Genomic DNA, 20,299 nt, shown 5'->3' with positions numbered 1-20,299 from the left:
ACGGTGGATGAGGAAGACACTCAAAATGCAGGTCTGTGATTGTTGCAGCTGTTGTACGGGCAGTGTGGGGCCTTGCATTGTCATGTTGCAAAAGGACACCTGCTGACAGGAATCCACGTCGCTTTGATTTGATTGCAGGCTGAAGATAATTTTTAGGAGGTCTGTGTATGATGCGCTGGTGACAGTGGTCCCTAGGCATGCAATGCTCCAAAATGACGCCTTTTTCGTCCCAAAAGAGAGTCAGCATAACCTTCCCTGCTTATGGTTCTGTTCGAAACTTCTTTGGTTTTGGCGATGAGGAATGGCGCCATTCCTTGCTCGCTCTCTTCATTTCCGGTTGGTGGATGTGAACCCAGGTTTCGTCTCCAGTAACGACTCTTGCAAGGAAGCCATCACGTTCTCGTTCAAAGCGCCGAAAAAGTTCTTCACAAGCATCAACACGTCTTTCTCTCATTTCAGGAGTCAGCTGCCGTAGCACCCACATTGCAGACACTTTGTGAAACTGGAGCACATCATTCACAATGTGGTGTGCTGACCCATGACTAATCAGTAAACATGCTGCAATGTCATTCAGTGTCACTTGGCGGTTTTCTTTCACTATGGCTTCAACTGCTGCAATGTTCTGTGGAGTCATAACTCGTTGTGCCTGGCCTGGACGAGGAGCATCTTCCACTGAAGTCACACCATTTTCGAACTTCCTACTCCATTCGTAGACTTGCTGCTGTGACAAACATGCATCACCGTACTGAACCTTCATTCGTCGATTAATTTCAATAGGTTTCACACCTTCACTACGCAAAAACCGAATAACAGAACGCTGTTCTTCCCTGGTGCAAGTTGCAAATGGGGCGGCCATCTTTATACTGATACTGCGACGGTATGTTTGCATCTGCACTATGCTGTCACCTACAGGCCCTTCTGCACGCTGTTTGTAGCACGCTTACCAACTTACAGCATAGCGGCGCGAAATTTCGATTTGTTATTACAAGTTTAATGTTTTCGTTTGACTCACCCTCGTATATTTCGCGTAAGCATCGCGAAGACAAGACAGGAGAAATTACGGCTCGTCGGGGCATACAGACAGTCGATTTTTTGTCGCTCAGTTTGCGAATGGGACAATAAAGGAAATTACTAGTACTGCTACAAGGTGCACCACGCCAGGTGGTCTGTGGTGGCCTCCAGAGTACGTAGCTAGGTGTAGATACCATGATATGCAAGTAATTGTATTTTTTTTAGTAACGGTCATCGGTAGCGTGTGAGATAGGAATTGCTGTGGGTTTGCGACAGCATAAGTGGAAAAATTATACTTTTTTATACCGAAAATTATCTTTTTCGTTAGCTAGTGACCAGTGTTGCTCTCAGTTACTAGTCAAATAATACATTATTTCAAGATTCCATCCCAATATTAACTGCATTAGAATGTTAGTGAGATGAATCTTTATAAACTCTGCTAAGTTTTGGTAAAAAAAATTAACATGATAACTAAAGAAGTGTAGGTGTTGCTCAAAAGTCGCCACTGCTGGCACTCATTTAAAGAAAAAAAAATTTTGTTTCATTTTTTCATATCTTGAAGATGTAATCTATTATCATCATGACGGACAGTTGTAAATGTTGATCATCATGAATTACCTGGAAGAGAACGATCTATTGACGTAAATTCAACATAGATTTCATAAACACCCTTCTTGTGAAACACAGTTAGCTCCTTACTCTCATGAAGTGTTGAGTGGTATCAACTAGGGATTTCAAATTGATTCCGTATTTCTAGATTTCAAAAAGGCTTTTGACACCGTACCTCACAAGCGGCTTGTAATCAAATACGAAATATCGTCTCAGTTATGTGACTGGATTCGTGATTTCCTGACACAGACGCCAGAATTCGTAATAACTGATGGAAAGTCATCGAATAAAACAAAAGTAATTTGTGGTGTTCCCCAAGGTAGTGTTACAGGCCTTCTGCTGTTTCTCATATAGATAAACAATTTAGGAGACAATATGATCAGCCGTCTATGGTTATTTGTAGATGGTGCTGTCGTTCATCGCCCACTTAAATCATCAAAATATTAAAACAAATTACTGAACGATTTAGAAGAGATATCTGTACGGTGCGAAAATTGCCATTTGACCCTGAATAATGAAAAGTGTGAGGTCATCCACACGAGTGGTAAAAGGAGTCCCTTAAATTTCGGTTACAGGATAAATCAATCAAATCTGAAAGTAAGTTCAACTAAATATCTAAGAATTACAATGACGAACAACTTAAATTGGAAAAGACACACAGAAATTGTTGCGGGGAAGGCGAACCAAAGACTGCGTTTTATTGGCAGAACACTTAGAAAATGCAACAGATCTACTAAAAAGACTGCCTATACTACGCTTGTCCTTCCTCTTTTGGAGTACTGGTACGCGGTGTGGGATCCATACCAGATAGGATTAGCGGAGTACATCAAGATTGTTCAAAAAATGGCAGTACGTTTTGTATTATCGAGAAATATGGGAGAGCCGTCTCTACATTAAAACAAAGACGTTTCTCGGTGCGTCGGAATCGTCTCATAAAATTTCAATCATCAGTTTTCTCCTCCAAATGTGAAAATATTTTGTTGATGCCGGTCTACATAGGGAGAAGCGATCATCATAATAAAATATAGAAATGAGAGCTCGCACCGGAAGATATAGGTGTTTGTTTTTTCCGTGCGCTGTTCGAGAGTGAAATAGTAAAGAACTGCTGTGAAGGTTGTTCGATGCACCCTTTGTCAGGCACTTAAGAGTGATTTGCAGAGTATCCGTGTAGATCTAGACTTGTAAAAGGAGTTAATCTATTTTGTCGAACAGAATTATTCCTTTTTGGAAACCAAATAATAATTCTCTAGACAATACAACTGTTTGGTAGCCCGGAAGCTGTCAGCACTCTGACAACGTGCAAAATCCCACCGAGCACTCATCAAAGTGAAAATCTATTATCAATGTTTTTGACGAACTGAAAGATATTTGAGGTGAATTGTTCAGTCTTTCACCCTGTAGATGGATAGAAAAAAAAGATGGCCCACTATTTCGTGTGAACTTTTCTCAAATTGCTCAGATAATTGAGCTGTAGAAAGAAAATCGTTTGGTTAGTGTCAGTATCAGCCGTTCACCATTAAAACACTGTGCATTACAGGTTTATGCCGAAATTAGAACAGAAATACCCCACATTTCTCACTTTTTTTCCTTCCAAGAAACGTAATTATTGACTAGTTTAGAGAAATACGTACACTTCTTTTCTTTCCATGTTAAAATGCGCTCCCTTTGCCAAAACACGACAGAATTTACGATTCACCTCACTAATCCTCATATACAGTTGAAATTGCGACAGAATCCTGAAATAGAGTATTAATAAAGAAGCAGCCAATGGTAAGGTAGATCAATAGCTTGAGAGCGAAGTCTTTCGCGACAGCACTGTTGTATGAAACATTCTCATACTTCTTGCAACGTCAGTTCAGGGTAAAACCTCGAGCTTTCGACGATCACTTCCATCGTTTTCGTCAGCAGCAACTGACTGTCACAAGTGCTGCGGTGATGGTCTTATGTAGCCCAAAGACGGCTTCTGATAGGCCGGTAACTATGTCATGATGTCGAAGACGTTCACATCTGGATGGAGAGTCCGCTTCCACGCACCGCTAAGATTATATTCGCTGTCACGGTTGAAGATTTTCTCACACATTCTTATTTCTACAGCCTCCTTAATTGCAGTCTTCCAGTATCTAGTAGCTGGGACAAAACTTTTGTTACGTGAAACAGTATTTTATGTTTGTGTTTGAGGCTATTCTCAACAACTGCAGTGTTACCCAATTTTTGATTTTTAATATACTACTGGCCATGAAAATTGCTACACCACGAAGATGACGTGCTACAGACGCGAAACTTAACCGACAGGAAGAAGATGCTGTGATATGCAATTGATTAGCTTTTCAGAGCATTCACACAAAGTCGGCGCCGGTGGCGACACCTACAACATGCTGACATGAGGAAAGTTTCCAACCGATTTCTCATACACAAACAACAGTTGACCGGCGTTGCCTGGTGAAGCGTTGTTGTGATGTCTCGTGTAAGGAGGAGAAATGTGTACCATCACGTTTCCGACTTTGATTAAGGTCGGGTTGTAGCCTATCGCGACTGCGGTTTATTGTATCGCGACATTGCTGCTCGCGTTGGTCGAGATCCAATGACTGTTAGCAGAATATGGAATCGGTGGGTTCAGGAGGGTAATACGGGACGCCTTGCTGGATCCCAACGGCCTCGTATCACTAGCAGTCGAGATGAGAGGCATCTTATCCACATGGCTGTAACGGATCGTGCAGCCACGTCTCGATCCCTGAGTCAACAGATGGGGACGTTCGCAAGACAACAACCACCTGCACGAACAGTTCGACGACGTTTGCAGCAGCGTGGACTGTCAGCTCGGAGACCATGGCTGCGGTTACCCCTGACCCTGCATCACCGACAGGAGCGCCTGCGATGGTGTACTCAACGACGAACCTCGGTGCACGAAAGGCAGAACGTCATTTTTTCGGATGAACCCAGCTTCTGTTTACAGCATCATGATGGTCGCATACGTGTTTGGCGACATCGCGGTGAACGCACATTGGAAGCGTGTATTCGTCATCGGCATACTGGCGTATCACCCGGCGTGATGGTATGGGGTGCCACTGGTTACACGTCTCGGTCACCTCTTGTTCTCATTGACGGCACTTTGAACAGTGGACGTTACATTTCAGATGTGTTACGACCCGTGGCTCTACCCTTCATTCGATCCCTGCAAAACCCTACATTTCAGCAGGATAATGCACGACCACATGTTGCAGGTCCTGTACGGGCCTTTCTGTATACAGAAATTGTTGACTGCTGCTCTGGCCAGCATATTCTCCAGATCTCTCACCAATTGGAAACGTCTGGTCAATGGTGGCCGAGCAACTGGCTCGTCACAATACGCCAGTCACTACTCTTGATGAACTGTGGTATCGTGTTGAAGCTGCGTGGGCAGCTGTACTTGTGCACGCCATCAATACCCAGGCGTATCAAGGCCGTTATTACTGCCAGAGGTGGTTGTTCTGAGTACTGATTTCTCAGGATCTATGCACCCAAATCGCGTGAAAATGTAATCACATGTGAGTTCTAGTTTAATATATTTGTCCAATGAATACCCGTTTTTCATCTTCATTTCTTCTTGTTGTAGCAGTTTTAATGGCAGTAGTGTATGTTGTTGATGTTCTGCACAGGGGTCGGAAACGGTGCGGATGGACTGACTGATGTAAGTGCTACCACACGCACATGGGATGTTGTAAATTCCAGGCATCCTGAGGCCGAGACTGTCCTTCACAGGGCGCAGCATATGCTTTATCTTCTTAGGAGGACGTAAAGTAGATCTGGTACCTCGTCTTCCCAGGACTCTATTTTACTGCATGTAGCGCCACAGAAAGGAAGGAATGCTTTCGGTGGCTTGTCATATGAATGGTCAATATTTTCACGTTTCCTTTTCTTAGCGAACGCTGACTTCATATCACAAGACCCATAGCCGTTCTTTCGGAACACATACTTCACATGATTAATTTCGGAATCCAGGTGGTCCTCGTCAGACACAGTTTTTGCTCTGTGTACCAGTGTATTTAAATCTGCTCTCTTCTGTACTGGATGGTGAAAACTCTGGGCGATATAAATCAATGTGCGTTGGTTTGCGGTACACTGAGTGGTCGAGACGTCCATCCGACTTTCGTTATACCAATATGTCTAAAAATGGCAGCCTCCCTTCTTTTTCTGTCGCGGCGTTGAACTGGATGTTTGGGTGCATATATTCGTAGAAGTGCTCAAGAGTCTTTACACCGTGTGACCATACAATAAACGTGTCGTCAAAATAACGGTACAGTGAAGATGGGCGTGGGAGAGCCAGATTCACTGTACGTTCCTCAGCTTGTTCCATAACAATGTTGGCGGCTGCTGGAGACAACGGAAACCCATAACCATTCCGTCCGTCATTTCTTAAAATTTACCACCGTACAAGAAGAATGTGATCGTCATAACATTTCGGAAGAGCTTTGTCGTCTCAGGAGGAGAATGCTCTGCCAGCAGTTTCAGTATGTTCTTGACAGGAACTTTCGTAAATAGCGAGACCACATCCAGTGAAACGTCTCTGTGAAGTCGTTTCATAAGACGCTTGTCGAATCCGGTACAACTTATTCACTTTACTACCTGATTTTAGCTCAATTCATGAACTCTTCCAGAAAGACTGAGCACTCAAATAAGGCCTGTTGAATATTATATTTGTTTTAATGTGGGGTTTCGGTTTTGTTTTGTGGGAAACGCTGAGTTGGTCATCGTCTGCTGGGAGTAGACGATGTTGCTTCTCGTTCGAAGGAGAGCACAGGATGACCAACTTAGGTTTCCAATACCTGAACAGAGAGGTTTACCCATCTTAGTCGAAGGCTGTTTTTGTGTGTGAGGTTGGTGACGGAGGGCTACCCTTGTGGTAGATTCCGCTGCCCGAGGAGCTAGATAATCTCGAAAGAGGAAGCGGCACTCTTTGGTGAACGCTTGGTGAGACGGATCGTAGCTCTTAAGGGAGGTTTCAGGTGATAGGAAGCAGGCTGAGTTTACTCGGATTTTCTATCCTGAATTAATCAAGTTGCTTCATGCACGACATGGAGTGCTATTTATCGGGCTACTTAAAAAAAAAATTTGCATACTTGTAGTTAAATGATTAAATTAATTAAATTAATAATTTTCCAGCTCCGTTTTTTTTTCTAAATGGTTAGGAAGGGATTGGGCTGGTACGGCCCTGAATTTTTATCATTATTTGTGTGAGAGAAGCACCTGGAAATGCGAGATAACGTATATGGCTCGATGAGAAACGTCGTAAAGATAGTAATACGTTACACTAGGCTGACTAAAATATCTACATCTACATCTACATCCATACTCCGCAAGCCACCTGAAGGTGTGTGGCGGAGGGTACCTTGAGTATCTCTATCTGTTCTCCCTTCTATTTCAGTCTCGTATTGTTCGTGGAAAGAAGGATTGTCGGTATGCCTCTGTGTGGGCTCTAATCTCTCTGATTTTATCCTCATGGTCTCTTCACGAGATATACGTAGGAGAGAGCAATATACTGCTTGACTCCTCGATGAAGGTATGTTCTCGAAACTTCAACAAAAGCCCGTACCGAGCTACTGAGCGTCTCTCCTGCAGAGTCTTCCACTGGAGTTTATCTATCATCTCCGTAACGCTTTCGCGATTACTAAATGATTCTGTAACTAAACGCGCTGCTCTCCGTTGGATCTTCTCTATCTCTTCTATCAACCCTATCTGATACGGATCCCACACTGCTGAGCAGTATTCAAGCAGTGGGCGAACAAGCGTACTGAAACCTACTTCCTTTGTTTCCGGATTGCATTTCCTTAGGATTCTTCCAATCAATCTCAGTCTGGCATCTGCTTTACCGACGATCAACTTTATATGATAATTCCATTTTAAATCACTCCTAATGCGTACTCCCAGATAATTTATGGAATTAACTGCTTCCGGTTGCTGACCTGCTATATTGTAGCTAAATCATAAGGGATCTTTCTTTCTATGTATTCGCAGCACATTACACTTGTCTACATTGAGATTCAATTGCCATTCCCTGCACCATGCGTCAATTCGCTGCAGATCCTCCTGCATTTCAGTACAATTTTCCATTGTTTCAACCTCTCGATATACCACAGCATCATCCGTAAAAAGCCTCAGTGAACTTCCGATGTCATCCACAAGGTCATTTATGTATATTGTGAATAGCAACGGTCCTACGACACTCCCCTGTGGCACACCTGAAATCACTCTCACTTCGGAAGACTTCTCTCCATTGAGAATGACATGCTGCGCTCTGTTATCTAGGAACTCTTCAATCCAATCACACAATTGGTCTGATATCCCGTATGCTCTTACTTTGTTCATTAAACGACTGTGGGGAACTGTATCGAACGCCTTGCGGAAGTCAAGAAACACGGCATCTACCTGGGAACCCGTGTCTATGGCCCTCTGAGTCTCGTGGACGAATAGCGCGAGCTGGGTTTCACACGATCGTCTTTCTCGAATCCCATGCTGATTCCTGCAGAGTATATTTCTAGTCTCCAGAAAAGTCATTATACTCGAACATAATACGTGTTCCAAAATTCTACAACTGATCGACGTTAGAGATAAAGGTCTGTAGTTCTGCACATCTGTTCGACGCCCCTTCTTGAAAACGGGGATGACCTGTGCCCTTTTCCAATCCTTTGGAACACTACGCTCTTCTAGAGACCTACGGTACACCCGCTGCAAGAAGGGGGGCAAATATCGTTTGGATCAACTCTGATCAGTTTAATTTTCTCAATACACAGCTGAGAGTTTTTGATGTGATGGCCACAGAGGCCAACTATCGGAGTCACCAACTCGGTGAAACCTACGTGGTTCAGTGTACTGTATTTCTCTACGGGTACGGTTCACCGAACTGGGCGAGTGTCCGGCTCGGGCAGCGGCGGCTCACCAGGAAGAGGATGGAGGTGCTGCCGAGCAGCAGCACGAGCCGGCGCTCCTCGGCGAAGTGGCGGGTGTCGTCGTGGTCGGAGGAGGCGCTGCGGCACAGCGTCATGCGGCGCCGGCGCTCGCACGACCGGCGGTACACCAGCATGATGCGCAGGTTCAGCGCCGCCAGCAGCAGCGTCGGGCACACCTTGAACACCAGCTGCCGCGCGGGCGCGCCGTCACCCAGGGGACTCACAGCAGGCAGCAGGCCGCTACTAAATACTACAGCCAGCGGCAGTGCGTGCATTACGAGGGGCTTCTGGACCCGTCACCCTTTCCTTCTGTCAATAAACTGTCTCAAAATTAGTTTATTTTAGTTTACACTGAGGCGACAAAAGTCACGGGATAGCGATATGCACACATACCAATGGCGGTAGAATCGCGTATAGAAAGTACATACGAGGTGCGGCTAGAAAAAAACCGGACTGATGCTGGAAAAAACATTTATTTACAATTATTTACAATTTCATATTATCTCCTTCAATGTACTCTCCTCCTCGGTCTCTACACCGCTCCATACGAATTTTCCACTGTTCATAGCAATGCTGCAGATCATTTTCGGTAAGTCCATACATTACTTCCGTCGCTTTTTCTTTTACTGCTTCAACAGTCTCAAATCTAGTTCCTTTCAAAGCTGACTTGACTTTAGGGAAAAGAAAAAAGTCACAGGGGGCCAAATCAGGTGAGTAGGGTGGATGATCTAAGATGGGAATGTTGTGTTTTGCCAAAAACGTCTTCACTGACAACGCACTGTGAGCTGGGGCATTGTCTTGGTGAAGGATCCATGACTTTTTTCTCCACAAATCGTTCCGTTTTCTCCGTACTCGCTCACGTAGGATAGCCAGGACGCTAATGTAGTAATGCTGATTCACTGCTTGTCCCTCTGGTACCCAATCAATGTGCACAATCCCTTTGATGTCAAAAAAAAAAAACAATCATCATTGCCTTGAATTTCGATTTTGACATTCGTGCATTTTTTGTCGTGGAGAACCAGGAGTTTTCCAATGCATCGATTGGCGTTTAGTTTCGGGATCGTAAGTAAAAAACCACGATTCATCGCAAGTAATAACATTTTGTAAGAAGGTGGGATCACTTTCAATGTTTTCCAGAATGTCAGAACAAATCATTCTTCGGCGTTCCTTCTGTTCAATTGTGAGACACTTTGGAACCATTTTTGAACACACTTTGTTCATGTTGAAACTTTCATGACGAATCTGCCTAACACTTTCCTTGTCAACTCCTGTTAACTCAGACACTGCTCTGATTGTTAAACGGCGATCTTGTCGAACAGGTTTACCGATTTTTTCAATGTTTGCATCAGTTTTTGCTGACAATGGTCTGCCAGTGCGAGTGTCATCACTGGTGTCTTCGCGGCCATCTTTAAATCGTTTAAACCACTCAAACACTTGTGTTCGCGATAAACAATCATCGCCGTACACTTGTTGTAACATTACAAACGTTTCACTTGCAGATTTTCCTAGTTTGAAACAAAATTTGATGTTAACACGCTGTTCTTTCTGTACACTCAACATTTTCCGACGCACAGACAAAACGTCAACTACTTAAAACAAACGCCACGGGCAGACTGAGTGCAGGAGGCAGATGAAACTCGAGCAGTAGGCGGAGCGAGAGTCACGTGACAGGCCACGCGACTTTCAGCCTTATTGCATTCGTTTTATTGTTTCACCAGTACTAGTCCTGTTTTTTTCTAGCGACACCACGTACATCAAAAAAAGTTTTGCATCACAGTTTCCAGAACTCCTGAAGACAGACGTTGACTGTGGATATTGTATCACAGACACAGCCCCTTTGACTGTTCAGAGACGTCACTAAACCCGCCCAAGGATGTAAACAACCGTGCATGAGCAGCGCCTATTAGATGGAGGGGGTCCAACAGCCGATCAGTTCCAGTCATTCCACCAGGAAGGAGGTACACGGCTCGTGTCGTCTGTAGTTCAACCATGCCTAGACGATCAGTACCACGGTTCGATCGCTTCCGCATTGTTACTTTTTGCCAGGAAGGGCTCTCAACAAGAAAAGCGTCCAGGCATCTTCTTTGCATTTATCGCGAATCTCTTGCCCAACGTAAAGTCCCGAGCGACTGGAAAAAAGCGCAAGTGACGCCTGTATATAAGAAGGGTAGAAGGACGGATCCTCAAAATTACAGAACAATATCCTTAACATCGGTTTGTTGCAGGATTCTCGAACATATTCTCAGTTCGAATATAATGAATTTCCTTGAGACAGAGAAGTTGCTGTCCATGCATCACCACGGCTTTAGAAAGCCTCGCTCCTGCGAAACGCAACTCGCCCTTTTTTCACATGATATCTTGCGAACCATTGATGAAGGGTATCTGACGGATGCCATATTCCCTGACTTCCGAATTGAATTTGACTCACTGCCCCACTGCAGACTCCTAACTAAGGTACGAGCATATGGGATTGGTTCCCAGATATGTGAGTGGCTCGAAGACTTCTTAAGTAATAGAACCCAGTACGTTGTCTCGATGGTGAGTGTTCATCGGAGGTGAGGGTATCATCTGGAGTGCCCCAGGGAAGTGTGGTAGGTCCGCTGTTGTTTTCTATCTACATAAATGATATTTTGGATAGGGTGGATAGCAATGTGTGGCTGTTTGCTGATGATGCTGTGGTGTACGGGAAGGTTTCGTCGTTGAGTGACTGTAGGAGAATACAAGATGACTTGGACAGGATTTGTGATTGGTGTAAAGAATGGCAGCTAACTCAAAATATAGATAAATATAAATTAATGCAGATGAATAGGAGAAAGAATCCCGTAATGCTCGAATACTCCATTAGTAGTGTAGCGCTTGACACAGTCACGTCGATTAAATATTTGGGCGTAACATTGCAGAGCGATATGAAGTGGGACAAGCATGTAATGGCAGTTGTGGGGAAGGCGGATAGTCGTCTTCGGTTCATTGGTAGAATTTTGGGAAGATGTGGTTCATCTGTAAAGGAGACCGCTCATAAAACACTAATACGACCTATTCTTGAGTACTGCTCGAGCGTTTGGGATCCCTATCAGGTCGGATTGAGGGAGGACATAGAAGCAATTCAGAGGCGGGCTGCTAGATTTGTTACTGGTAGGTTTGATCATCACGCGAGTGTTACGGAAATGCTTCAGGAACTCGGGTGGAAGTCTCTGGAGGAAAAGAGGCGTTCTTTTCATGAATCGCTAGTGAGTAAATTTAGAGAACCAGCATTTGAGACTGACTGCAGTACAATTTTGCTGCCGCCAACTTACATTTCGCAGAAAGACCACAAAGATAAAATAAGAGAGATTAGGGCTCGTACAGAGGCATATAGGCAGTCATTTTTCCCTCGTTCTGTTTGGGAGTGGAACAGGGAGAGAAGATGCTAGTTGTGGTACGAGGTACCCCCCGCCACGCACCGTATGGTGGATTGCGGAGTATGTATGTAGATGTAGAGTGAACCAAAGCGATGTTGTTCGGACATGGAGGAGATACACAGAGACAGGAACTGTCGATGACATGGCTCGCTCAGGCCGCCCAAGGGCTACTACTGCAGTGGATGACCGCTACCTACGGATTATGGCTCGGAGGAATCCTGAAAGCAAGCCACCATGTTGAATAATGCTTTTCGTGCAGCCACAGGACGTCGTGTTACGACTCAAACTGTGAGCAATAGGCTGCATGATGCGCAAATTCACTCCCGACGTCCATGGCGGGGTCCATCTTTGCAACCACTACACCGTGCAGCGCAGTGCAGATGGACCCAACAACATGCCAAATGGACCGCTCAGGATTGGCATAACGTTCACTTCACCGATGAGAGTCGCATATGCCTTCAACCAGACGATCGTCGGAGACGCGTTTTGAGGCAACCTGCTCAGGCTGAAGGCCTTAGACACACTGTCCAGCGACTGCAGCAAGGTGGTGTTTTGGGGTGGCATTATCAGGGACCGACGTACGCTGCTGGTAGTCACGGAAGACGCCGTAACGGCTGTCCGATACGTGAATGCCATCCACCGACCGATAATGCAACCATATTGGCAGCATATTGGCGAGGCATTCCTCTTCATGGACGACAATTCGCGCCCCCATCGTGCACATCTTGTGAATGACTTCCTTCAGGATAACGACATCGCTCGACTAGAGTGGCGAGCATGTTCTCCAGACATGAACCCTATCGAACATGCCTGGGAAAAACTAAAAAGGGCTTTTTATGGACGACGGACCCACCAACCACTCTGAAGGATCTACGCCGAATCGCATATGCGACACTCATCATTGGGACGATGTGACCAACAGTGCATTGATGAACTTGTGGATAGTATGACACGATGAATACAGGTCTGCATCAATGCCAGAGGACGTGCTGCTGCAGGGTATTACAGGTACCGGTGTGTAGAGCAATCTGGTTGGTTCAAATGGCTCTGAGCACTATGGGACTTAACATCTATGGTCATCAGTCCCCTAGAACTTAGAACTACTTAAACCTAACTAACCTAAGGACATCAAACAACACACAGTCATCACGAGGCAGAGAAAATCCCTGACCCCGCCGGGAATCGAACCCGGGCGCGGGAAGCGAGAGCAATCTGGACCACCACCTCTGAAGGTCTCGCTGTATGGCGGTACAACATGCAATGTGTGGTTTTCATGAGCAACAAAAAGGGCGGAAATGATGTTTATGTTGATCTCTATTCCAATATTCTGTACAGGTTCCTGAACTCTCGGAACCGAGGTGATAACTTTTTTTGATGTGTATTTAAAAGGACATGCATTGGAGGTGCTGTCATTTGTTCTCTGGTGATTCATGTGAAAAGATTTACAACGTGTATATGGCCTCACGACAGGAATTAACAACGGGATGCTAGTTGGAGCTGCACACATGGGATTTTCAATTTCGAAATCGTTAGGGAATTCAATATACAGAGTTCTCCAGTGTCCAGACTGTGCGGAGAATACCTAATTTCAGGCATTACCTCTCACCACAGACAACACAGTGGTTGACGGCCTTCACTTAACAGCCGAGAGCAGGGGTGTTTGCGTAGAGTTTTCGGTCCTAATGGGCAAGCAACACTGCGTGAAATAAGAGCAGAAATCACACAATCGTACGTCCACCCCTAAATGTCAGTTGTCAACCTAGCAACACCAAATACAGCAGACAGAGCACTAATGTTTGTTGTTTCAGATTACTTGTCACCTCCTTCCCATCCCCCACTCCCATTCGTAGGGGCGTTGGCTATTTCCGATGCCCCTACTCCCCCTTTCCCATCAGTATTTTTTACAGAATAAGTCGTGTTTGTGCTAAGTTAGTTTACCGAGCGAAATGAGGCAGGGGTCCAGACACGGGATTCGCATTCGGGAGGGCGGCGGTTCAAATACCTATCCGGCCATCCAGATTTAGGTTTTCCATGATTTCCCTCCATCACTTAAGGTAGGTGATGGGAGCGTTCGCTTCAAAAGACAAGTCCGATTTCGTTCCCCATGCTTTTCTCATTCTTAGCATGTGCTTAGCATGTGCTTGATTCCGATTGTTCTTGCATGACGCCCTCTTCACATCCGCACTTCATTCATAATACACTGAAGTGACGAAAGTCAAGAGATACGTCCTAATATCCTGTTGGACCTCCTTTTTTCCAGCGTAGTGTAGGAACTCGAGGTGGTATGGACTCAGCAAGTCGTTGGAAATCCCCTGCAGAAATACTGAGCCATACTGCATCTACAGACTCGTTCAAATTATTAGACTAAACGATTATTTTTGATACTCTTAAGTTTTCTGGTGTAAAATAAGGAGAGAAAAGAGTAGTAATTGATTTGTTTTAATGGTTTGATTGATGCCACGAAATTTCCCTTCAAAGCAACTCACAGATCACAGAATTTTTCACAGTTGGTAACATTTCTCACTTTCTCTCCAAATTGTGTTGGTGTTAGTTGTCGGTGTATATGCTTTGAAACTGTGTTTACAGTAATGTTTTACACTTCTGTGGTGTACTTCAGCTTGTTATCTATTCTATCAACTCCTTGATACATTAACAAGACATTACATAGCTTGTGAACTTGTATGTTTTTAGCTATTGTAATAAATCGTGGAGTTTCCAAAGAAAGTGAGATTATGGAGAAGACGAAAGATGTTTCATCTTGTGAAGTTTCGGCTGTGGTAGCACTTCTTGCTGAAAATATTTATACACAGCAAGACATTGCTGACAGAATGAAAATATTACAGAAAATGGGGTCAGCACAATCAAACTTTCAGTGCAGAAATGTGGTGAATACAAGCCAAACAGGAAAGGAAAATGTGGACGTAAAAGAAAAATCAGCCCTATAACAATGAGAAGACCTACAAACATGCAACAATGAACAGTAAACTTACTTCTACAGACATGAGCCATCAGCTGAAAGGTTTGGGTGTTGAAGTTTCACCTGTGACAGTGAGGAGGAGGCTGTTTGAATGTGGTTTAAAGGCATGCCAACCAAGGAAAAACAGAAAATCACACCTGCCATGAAAACCCAAAAGATTGCAGTGGGCTAAACAATTTCAGGAGTGGACAGGTGAGGGCTGGGTTAAGGTATGTGCAATGATATGGTAAATTAAGTGGGTCTGGTCTCTACAGTTAGGAGTTTTCGCTTGAAATTGTGATGTTTTATTGATACTGAAGACATGCACATTTGAATTTTGGAATGTTGAGGCCTCCTATGCTACTATTCCCCAGTTTTCTAACTTGCAATTTTGTACACATGCTTCAGGTATGCTTCAGTGATGAATCTGTATTCACTGTGATTGAAGAAAGCAGCCAGTATATTCGTCGCAGACCTGGAGAACATTTCAAAGCTGTGTGTGTGTGCAGCAATGTGTGAAGTATCCAACTTCCTTTTTGGTGCGGCGTGTGATGCCTGTGAAAGGTCTTGGCAGATTACACATTGTTGAAGGGACAATGAGGCAAGAACAGTTTAAAGAAATCCTTGAAAAGTAACTTTCCCCCCAAATAAATGAGTGGTTTCCTAATAAAGATGCCATCTTTATGCATGATGGGGCACCTTGTCACAAAGCCAAAAGTGTTTCCAAGCACGTGGAAGAAAAGCAACTGAAAGTGTTGTCCTGGCCAGGGAATAGCCCTGATATGAACCCAATTGAAAATTTATGGGCTATTGTGAAACGGAGGATAAGGAAATTTACAATAACCACAAAACAAGATCTCGTAGAGAAACTAGAGGAAATCTGGTACCATGACAATGATATTAAAATGTCATGTGAAAAGTTAATAAAGAATACCAAACAGGAAAAAAAATTGATTAAGAACCAAGGCATGTATACAAAGTATTGAATGCACAAATATAATGAGTATGTGGATGTAAATGTGTAATAACTGTCTAATAATTTGAGCACGTCTGTATATCCGTCCATTACTGAGAAGGTGTTGGGGGTGCAGGACTTTGTGCACGAACTGACCTCCCGATTATATCTCAAGTTTTCGGTGGTATTCATGTCAGGCTCTCTGTGTGGCCAAATCATTCAATCGAACTTACCATAATGTTCTTCAAACCATTCGCGAACTATTGCGGCCCACGGATAAGGCGTATTCCTATCCATAATTGAAGTCCACGAGCCGGCCGGAGTGGCTGAGCGGTTCTAGGCGCTACAGTCTGGAACCACGCGACCGCTACGATCGCAGGTTCGAATCCTGCCTGGGGCATGGATGTGTGCGATGTCCTTAGGTTAGTTAGGTTTAAGTAGTTCTAAGTTCTAGGGGACTGATGACCTCAGAAGTTAAGTCCCATAGCGCTCAGAGCCATTTGAATCATTTTTTGAAGTCCACGAATGGCTGCAAATAGTCTCCAAGTAATTGAACATAACCATTACAGTATAAGATAGGTACAGTTGAACCAGAAGACAGCCCATTGCATGTCACCACAGCCCACATCATTATGTAGCCAACACCGACTCGCACAGTGCCTTGTTAACAACCTGGGTCCACGGCTTCGTAGGGTCCGCGACACAATCGAAACGTACTATCAGCTCTTCCCAACTACAATCGTAACTCATCTGACTAGGTCAGGTATTTATAGGGTCCAAGTGACAGGGTCACTAGCCCAGTAGAGGCGCTGCAGGCGACGACATGCTGTTAGCAAAGGCACTCGTGTAGGTAGTCTGCTGCCACAGCCCTTTAATGCCAGATTTCGCCGCACTGTCCTTACGGATACGTACGTCGTACGTCTCAGATTGATTTTTGCAGTTATTTCACGCAGTGTTGCTTGTCTGTTAGCTCTGACAATTCTACGCAGACGGCCCTGCTCTCGGTTGTTAAGTGAAGGCCGCCATCCACTGCGTTGTCCGTGGTAAGAGGTAATGCCTGAAAAGTGGTATTCTCGGCACACACTTGACACTGGACATCCCGGGATAATGAATTCCCTATCGATTTCCGAAGTGGAATCTCCCATGCGTGTAGCTCCAACTATCATTCGGCGTTCAAATTCTGTTAATTTCTGTCGTGCGGCCATAATCACGTCGGAAACCTTTTCACATGAATCACCTGAGTACAAATGACAGCTCCGCCCTTTTATAATTTCTGTACGCGATGCTACTCTCATCTTATACTTGCATATCGCTATCCCATGACTTTTATCACCTCAGTGCATTTCTCGTATTGATTTGAGGGTTTGATTTACTTTTCCCTCCAAGAAAATATACATCTTCATCTTAGGAAACCATGGTGCTAAATGTCCTTTCAAACAGTAAAATGAATACACAGTAATCCAGATTTTATAATGCATTATTGTGCTCTTCACTAACAGGCGTCAAAACACATTGTCAATTCAGTAACAAGGTAACATGAAATATTTTGATAAAATGACGGATGTCCAGAATATTTGACCTTTTAACAAAATATGAAGGAAACAACAGCATTTTAAAATTACTTGCAATTAAGACACACTGAAGAGCCTAAGAAACTGGTATGGGCATGGGTATTCAAAGCAGAGGTATGTAAACAGGAAGAATACGGCGCCGTAGACGGCAACGCCTGTGTACTACTAGAAGTGTCTCCGCAGTTGTTAGATCAGTTACTGTCGCTACAATGGCACGTTATCAAGATTGAAGTGAGTTTGAACGAGGTGTTATAGTCGGCGCACGAGCGTTGGGACGCAGCATCTCCAAGATTGAGATGAAGTGGGGATTTTCCTGTACGACCGTTTCACGAGTGTACTGTGAACACCAGGAATCCGGTAAAACATGAAATCTCCGACATCACTGCGGCCGGAAAAAGATCTTGGAAGAACGAGACCAACGACGACTGAAGAGAACCGTTCAACGTGACGGAGGTGCAACCCTTCCGGAAATTGCTGCAGATTTCAGTGTTGGGCCTTCAACAACTGTCAGCGTGCGAACTATTCAACGAAACATCATCGATATGGACTTTTGGAACTGGAGGACCACTCGTGTTTCCCTTGATGACTGCACGACGGAAAACTCTACGCCCCGCCTGGGCCACTGAACACCGAGATTGGACTATTGATGACTGGAAACCTATTGCCTGGTAGGACAAGTCTCGTTTCAAATTGTATCGAGCGGATGGACGTGTACAGTTATGAATACAACCTCATGAATCCATAGACTCTTCGGCTTGTCACGGTTATCGCGGCTCCCCACGTCGGAGGTTCGAGTCTTCGCTCGGGCATGGGTGTGTGTGTTGTCCTTAGCGTAAGTTAGTTTAAGTTAGATTAATTAGTGTGTAAGCCTAGGGACCGATAAATTCAGCCGTTTGGTCTCATAAAACCTTACCACAAATTTCCCCAAAAACTTTCCATGGATTCCGCATGTCAGCAGGGGACTGTTCAAGCTGGTGGAGGCTCAGTAATGTTGTGGGGCGTTTGCAGTTGGAGTGATATGGGACCCGTGATACATTTAGATACGACTCTGACAGGTTAGCGTACGTAAGCATTCTGTCTGATCACCTGCATCCATCCATATCGCCGGCCGGTGTGGCCGAGCGATTCTAGGCGCTTCACTGTGGAACCGCGCGACCACTACGGTCGCAGTTTCGAATCCTGCCTCGGGTATGGATGTGTGTGGTGTCCTTAGGTTAGTTAGGTTTAAGTAGCTCTAAGTTCTAGGGGACTGATGACCTCAGAAGTTTAGTCCCATAGTGCTCAGGGCCATTTGAACCATTTGAGCCATTCATATCCATTGCGCAATCCGACGGACTTGGGCAATTCCGTCGGGACAATGTGACACCCCACACGCCCAGAATTGCTACAGAGCGCTCCGGTAACACTCTTCTGAGTTTAAGCTCTTTCGCTGGGTCCAAACTCCCCAGACATGATCATTATTGAGCATTCCTTGCAACGTGCTGTTCAGAAGAGATCTCCAACGCCTTGTACTCTTACGGATTTACGGACAGCCCTGCAGGATTCATGGTGTCAGTTCCCTCCAGCACTACTTCCGACATTAATCGAGTCCATACCAAGTCGTGCTGCGGCACATCCGCGTGCTCGCAGTGGCCCTACGCGATATTAGGCAGGTGTACCAGTTACTTCGGCTCTTCAGTGTATTTAGCATAGAATTATAGGCCTACATCTACTGATTCATAATCAGGCAAAAAGCGAAAAATGATAAAAAAAAGTTAAGTCTACCCTTTCAATAAATGGCTATTCATTTACCCTTGTCCATCATCCGTGAAAGGTTGTAATACACTACTGGGCATTAAAATTGCTACACGACGAAGATGACGTGCTACAGACGCGAAATTTAACCGACAGGAAGAAGATGCTGTGATATGCAAATGATTAGCTTTTCAGAGCATTCAAACAAGGTTGGCGCCGGTGGCAACACCTACAACGTACTGACATAGGAAAGTTTCCAACCAATATCTCATACACAAACAGCAGTTGATCGGCGTTTCCTGTAAAACGTTGTTGTGATGCCTCGTGTAAGGAGGAGAAATGCGTACCATCACGTTTCCGACTTTGATAAAGGTCGGATTGTAGCCTATGGCGATTGCGGTTTATCGTATCGTGACACTGCTATTCGCGTTGGTCGAGATCCAATGACTGTTAGCAGAATATGGAATCGGTGGATTCAGGAGGGCAATACGGAACGCCGTGCTGGATCCCAACGCCCTCGTATCAATAGCAGTCGAGATGACAGGCATCTTATCCGCATGGCTGTAACGGATCGTGCAGCCACGTCTCGATCCCTGAGTCAACAGATGGGGACGTTTGCAAGACAACAACCACCTGCACGAACAGTTCGACGACGTTTGCAGCAGCATGGACTGTCAGCTCGGAGACCATGGCTGCGGTTACCCTTGGCGCTGCATCACAGACAGGAGCGCCTGCGATGGTGTACTCAACGGCGAACCTGGGTGCACGAATGGCAAAATGCCATTTTTTCGGATGAATCCAGGTTCTTTTAGAGCGTCATGATGGTCGTATCCGTGTTTGGCGACATCGCCGTGAACGCACATTGGAAGCGTGTATTCGTCATCGACATACTGGCGTATCACCCGGCGTGATGGTATGGGGTGCCATTGGTTACATGTCTCGGTAACCTCTTGTTCGCATTGACGTCACTTTGAACAGTGGACGTTACATTTCAGATGTGTCACGACCCGTGGCTCTACCCTTCATTCGATCCCTGCAAAACCCTACATTTCAGCAGGATAATGCACGACCGCATGTTGCAGGTCCTGTACGGGCCTTTCTGGATACAGATAATGTTCGACTGCTGCCCTGGTCAGCACATT

General features: G+C 45.0%; 1 protein-coding gene across 1 annotated transcript in view; it reads right to left on the bottom strand.

Moving 5' to 3' along the window:
• Positions 1-20,299, bottom strand: part of LOC124551613 (probable G-protein coupled receptor AH9.1) — a 101,141-nt gene that overhangs the window by 31,788 nt on the left and 49,054 nt on the right. Inside the window, exon 4 of the mRNA XM_047126458.1 lies at positions 8,534-8,731. Within this exon, the coding sequence (XP_046982414.1) occupies positions 8,534-8,731 (198 nt within the window). The remainder of the gene's footprint in view (positions 1-8,533; positions 8,732-20,299) is intronic.

Source organism: Schistocerca americana, chromosome 1, assembly GCF_021461395.2.
Source record: "Schistocerca americana isolate TAMUIC-IGC-003095 chromosome 1, iqSchAmer2.1, whole genome shotgun sequence".
Classification (NCBI taxonomy): Eukaryota; Metazoa; Arthropoda; class Insecta; order Orthoptera; family Acrididae; genus Schistocerca; species Schistocerca americana.
The sequence above is the reverse complement of the archived record's forward strand: the minus strand, read 5'-3'. Positions and strand labels throughout refer to the sequence as shown.